The following is a 5,824-nucleotide window of genomic DNA, read 5'->3' on the forward strand; positions in this document are numbered from 1 at the left end:
CCTTGGAGATGGGATCAGAACAGAGAAACATCATAACACTAACCCAGGTCACCTTGGAGATGGGATCAGAACAGAGAAACATCATAACCCAGGTCACCTTGGAGATGGGATCAGAACAGAAAAACATCATAACCCAGGTCACCTTGGATATGGGATCAGAACAGAGAAACATCATAACCCTAACCCAGGTCACCTTGGAGATGGGATCAGAACAGAGAAACATCATAACCCAGGTCACCTTGGAGATGGGATCAGAACAGAGAATCATCATAACCCTAACCCAGGTCACCTTGGAGATGGGATCAGAACAGAGAAACATCATAACCCAGGTCACCTTGGAGATGGGATCAGAACAGAGAAACATCATAACCCTAACCCAGGTCACCTTGGAGATGGGATCAGAACAGAGAAACATCATAACCCAGGTCACCTTGGAGATGGGATCAGAACAGAGAAACATCATAACCCAGGTCACCTTGGAGATGGGATCAGAACAGAGAAACATCATAACCCTAACCCAGGTCACCTTGGAGATGGGATCAGAACAGAGAAACATCATAACCCAGGTCACCTTGGATATGGGATCAGAACAGAGAAACATCATAACCCAGGTCACCTTGGAGATGAGATCAGAACAGAGAAACATCATAACCCTATGATTTCCTGATTAATCAGGTAGGATAAATCACCTTGGAGATATCGTTCCTCAGGCTGTCTCTGATGGTGTGGCTGTGGAAGTGCTTCAGACGGGACTTCTGGAGCAGCCTGAGGAGCACACACACACACACACACACACACACACACATACACACACAGGATGTTAATAATTTTACATCAAAACAGGGTGGTGAACGTCTGAATGTTCTTTTGAGGAAGGGGATGTACTCTCTATCTCTCTCTCTCACTTCTCTTTGTTGATGGCGTTGGTTCTGAGGATCTCAATCTCGTTGTCCAGGATCTTGAACTTCTCTCTCATCTCAGCCGTTCTCTGGGAGGCCATCTGGATCAGGTTCATACACTTGTTCCTATCACCCTTGATGTTGTCGTACAGCTTGGCAAACACACCAAGCCTAGATGCAGGGAGGGAGGGAGGGAGAAGGAGAGAGAGAGAGAGAGAGAGTGAGAGAGAGAGAGAGAGAGAGAGAGAGAGAGAGAGAGAGAAGGAGAGAGCAAAAGAGAGAGAGAGAGAGAGAGAGAGAGAGAGGAGAGAGAGAGAGAGCGAGAGAGAGAGAGAGCGAGGGAGAGCGAGAAAGACACAGGGCAAGAGACAGAGAGAGAGTTGGCACCGAGGAAATACCGAAATTAATCAAGTTAGGTATTCAAATCCTTAGTCACCCAGACACGTTATTTTCCAGGTATGTCTGAACTGGTCCTTATTTAAAGACACTACGTGGTACCAATCGTACTCTGGGATACTGATTTCAACACGCTTGATAAATACCTGGGGATCAAATGACCTAGTTCTGGAGCAGCAGCAGTCACTCATAGGTCGTCAACACACTATCACAGATTATGATGAAATACACACAAATTACTTACTCGACATACGTGACAGGCACACGATTTCCTTCTTCATAACACATTCCGTATCCATTACACAATTTTCTTCCTAACAAATTCCAATTTGTTATGAAGAAACAAAAGTAAGCTAGGTTAGCTAGGTGTTAAGGTTACAGGTTAAGGCTAGGCGTTAAGGTTACAGGTTAAGGGTTAAGGCTAGGTGTTAAGGTTACAGGTTAGGGGTTAATGTGTTAAGGTTACAGGTTAAGGCTAGGTGTTAAGGTTACAGGTTAAGAGTTAAGGCTAGGCGTTAAGGTTACAGGTAAGGGTTAAGGCTAGGCGTTAAGGTTACAGGTTAAGGCTAGGCGTTAAGGTTACAGGTTAAGGCTAGGCGTTAAGGTTACAGGTAAGAGTTAAGGCTAGGCGTTAAGGTTACAGGTTAAGGCTAGGCGTTAAGGTTACAGGTAAGAGTTAAGGCTAGGCGTTAAGGTTACAGGTTAAGGCTAGGCGTTAAGGTTACAGGTTAAGGCTAGTCGTTAAGGTTACAGGTTACAGGTTAAGGCTAGGCGTTAAGGTTACAGGTTAAGGGTTAAGGCTAGGTGTTAAGGTTACAGGTTAAGGGTTAAGGCGTTAAGGTTACAGGTTAAGGCTAGGCGTTAAGGTTACAGGTTAAGGGTGAAGGCTAGGTGTTAAGGTTACAGGTTAAGGCTAGGCGTTAAGGTTACAGGTAAGGGTTAAGGCTAGGTGTTAAGGTTACAGGTTAAGGGTTAAGGCTAGGCGTTAAGGTCTTCATTCAGCAGTGAGAGCTACCTGGACTGGACCTCCTGGTTCTGCTTCTTGAGTTCATGGATCACCAGACTCTTGCCTCTCAGCTCTTGCTTGATGCGATGGTATCTTTGCTGTTGATACATTAAAATAATACATGATCTTTCTTATCTTCTTAGTAAAAGCTGATGAGTCAATTTTCCCCAGAGTGCAAGAAAGTTAGTCTTAGCTCGTGTGTTTTGTTGTTTTGTTGAGAACATCAACAGGTCACTATGGAAACCATTACCAGAGTCATGCTGAAGCTACACTGTAACTGATTACTGTAGCTGTAGTAAATGATTGCAGCAAAGGCCTGTTACCTCAGGTCTGTTACCTCAGGTCTCTTACCTCAGGTCTGTTACCTCAGGTCTGTTACCTCAGGTCTGTTACCTCAGGTCTGTTACCTCAGGTCTGTTACCTCAGGCATGTCGCTGTTGTTATTTGGATTACATGTGGACATATTACCTCACAATGTGTGTGTTACTTAACTCAGACTGTGTGTGTTATCTCAGGTTCTGTGTTATCTCATGTTGTATGTTATCTCAGGTTGTTTGTTATTTCATGTTCTGTGTTATCTCATGTTCTGTGTTATCTCATGTTGTATGTTATCTCATGTTCTGTGTTATCTCATGTTCTGTGTTATCTCATGTTGTATGTTATCTCATGTTCTGTGTTATCTCATGTTGTTTGTTATCTCAGGTTGTTTGTTATTTCATGTTGTGTGTTATTTCATGTTGTGTGTCATCTCAGGTCTATATGCAAATGGCCATTGCTATATATGGATCTGTGCCATTCACTTTGAACTGGACTGTGTTTACAACATGAGTGGTCGTGAGTAGATGTGTTTTGAGATCAAAGCGAGAGCTGTATGTAGCACGTGTGCACATTTTGTTCATATTATTTTCTAGTTAGTGAGTTATTAGCCCAGTTCAAGATCATTTGTAGTCGTCAATAGGGGAGTGATTGCTTTCTACAAGACCACAAAAAGTGTACATTTCTAGCCATCTTTGAAAAGCCAGTCAGGGAAAGAGATTTAGTTTTATCTTAAAGGGACAGTGTTGTATTTTGAGACAGGCTTCAATAATTTGCCTGATTCTCTGTAATAATGGTATGGGAATAATAATGCATTTTATTGTGTAAAGTGGAGTCTTGCATCAAACAACACAACAACATTGTCAGTCAAACAGGTTCAGGTCAAGTCCAACAGGTTTTATTCAAAAGTCTCATGGAATGTAGGCCTACACTGAACACCACACATTGTCTGCTACTGTAGGCTGAACGATAAAACAGATACTTCCATGTTAAAATATTATGGGATACATTTTCTCCATGATGCTAGGCCACTCTGGTAGGCCTACAGACATTATGATCATATAGCTACAGTAGTCTACCTGACCACTGTCAAAACTGTAACTTAAAGAGGGTAGAGCCTCAGTGTTCATTGTAAACACACACTGGAAGTTTAACAGAATTTTAACAACGTTCAAGTTCGCGCTCAGCAGACCTGAAATTTGCCCCCAAAAATGGGAGGGAACATTGATGGTGAGATGTTCTATAGTGATCTGATATGATGTGTTTTACCTCAGCCCTGTGGCGGTCCCTGGACTTCTGCTCTCTCTCATCAGCTTTGATCTGAGTCAGACAGCTGAGGGTGTGGAGCTCCTCTCTGTGTCTGTGAGACTGTCTCATCAGCTCCTGCTCCTGTTCCACACACTGTTCTATCAGCTGGGTCTCCACCTCCGCTACTGGTTGCTATGTACACACACACACACACACACACACACACACACACACACACACACACACACACACACACACACACACACACACACACACACACGCACACCCACACACACACACATTAATGCATATATGAATGTATGAATCAAAATACACTACGCAAACACACACACACACATTAATGCATTTATGAATCAAAACACACTACACAAGCATGCACACACACACACACACATTAATGCATATATGAGTCAAAACACACTACACAAGCATGCACACACACATTTATGCCTTACACAAATCAAAAACACACACAAATTCAAACATATGCTTTTTACCTGATGAATCAAGTTTCTCTTCAGCTTGTCCACAACAACACACTTCTAACTGATATGACTCCTGATATGACTTCTCTATAACAACAACAACCTCTCCTAGTGTCTCTAAACAGAATGACCTGTCTCTATAACAACAACCTTCCTAGGTCTCTAAACAGATTTGATAACATCTCCTCTCTAAACAGATATGACAAACAAAACCTCTCCTAGTATTAATGTCTCTAAACAGATATGATAACCTGTATTAATGTCTCTAAACAGATATGACCTGTCTCTATAACAACAACTCTCCTAGTATTAATGTCTCTAAACAGATATGACCTGTCTCTATAAACAACAACCTCTCCTAGTATTAATGTCTCTAAACAGATATGACCTGTCTCTATAACAACAACCTCTCCTAGTATTAATGTCTCTAAACAGATATGACCTGTCTCTATAACAACAACCTCTCCTAGTATTAATGTCTCTAAACAGATGTGACCTGTCTCTATAACAACAACCTCTCCTAGTATTAATGTCTCTAAACAGATATGACCTGTCTCTATAACAACAACCTCTCCTAGTATTAATGTCTCTAAACAGATGTGACCTGATAACCTGTATTAAAGTCTCTAAACAGATATGACCTGTCTCTACAACAACAACCTCTCCTAGTATTAATGTCTCTAAACAGATATGACCTGTCTCTATAACAACAACCTCTCCTAGTATTAATGTCTCTAAACAGATATGACCTGTCTCTATAACAACAACAACCTCTCCTAGTATTAATGTCTCTAAACAGATATGACCTGTCTCTATAACAACAACAACCTCTCCTAGTATTAATGTCTCTAAACAGATATGACCTGTCTCTATAACAACAACCTCTCCTAGTATTAATGTCTCTAAACAGATATGACCTGTCTCTATAACAACAACCTCTCCTAGTATTAATGTCTCTAAACAGATATGAATAACAACAACCTCTCCTAGTATTAATGTCTCTAAACAGATATGACCTGTCTCTATAACAACAACAACCTCTCCTAGTATTAATGTCTCTAAACAGATGTGACCTGTCTCTGTTTGATCACAAATACTAATGTAGAAGAACAAGACTTTATTGTCCTTTTCAGATCAAACAGAAATTAATCTTATTAACCAGCCAATCACACAGCAGATATGACAACAATGCAGTTATTTCAGAGTCTCTAAACAGATATGACTGTTATTACCATTATTACCACTATTACCATGACCTGCTGCCTTCCAAATGGTACACTATTCCCCTAACATAGCACCTTTTTTCTAAGAGTACACTATCTAGAACATAAAATGGGTTCTTTGGCTGTCCCCATAGAAGAACACTTTGAATAATCCCTACTTGGTTCCAGGTAGAACACTTTTGGGTTACACATAGAACCCTTTCCACAGAGGATATGACCTTCTACATGGAA

The 5,824-nt window shown here is 41.2% G+C and overlaps 1 protein-coding gene across 1 annotated transcript in view; it reads right to left on the minus strand.

Annotated features, from left to right (window-relative positions):
* Window positions 1–689: 689 nt before the first annotated feature.
* The window catches only part of LOC115115344 (coiled-coil domain-containing protein 146-like), a gene marked incomplete at both ends in the record, with an annotated part of 50,902 nt that continues 45,767 nt past the window's right edge, over window positions 690–5,824 (minus strand). The window contains 5 exons of the mRNA XM_065015116.1: window positions 690–765; window positions 906–1,070; window positions 2,311–2,399; window positions 3,886–4,056; window positions 4,383–4,424. Of these exons, the coding sequence (XP_064871188.1) occupies window positions 690–765; window positions 906–1,070; window positions 2,311–2,399; window positions 3,886–4,056; window positions 4,383–4,424 (543 nt within the window). The remainder of the gene's footprint in view (window positions 766–905; window positions 1,071–2,310; window positions 2,400–3,885; window positions 4,057–4,382; window positions 4,425–5,824) is intronic.

Source organism: Oncorhynchus nerka, unplaced genomic scaffold (assembly GCF_034236695.1).
Source record: "Oncorhynchus nerka isolate Pitt River unplaced genomic scaffold, Oner_Uvic_2.0 unplaced_scaffold_1692, whole genome shotgun sequence".
Taxonomy (NCBI): domain Eukaryota; kingdom Metazoa; phylum Chordata; class Actinopteri; order Salmoniformes; family Salmonidae; genus Oncorhynchus; species Oncorhynchus nerka.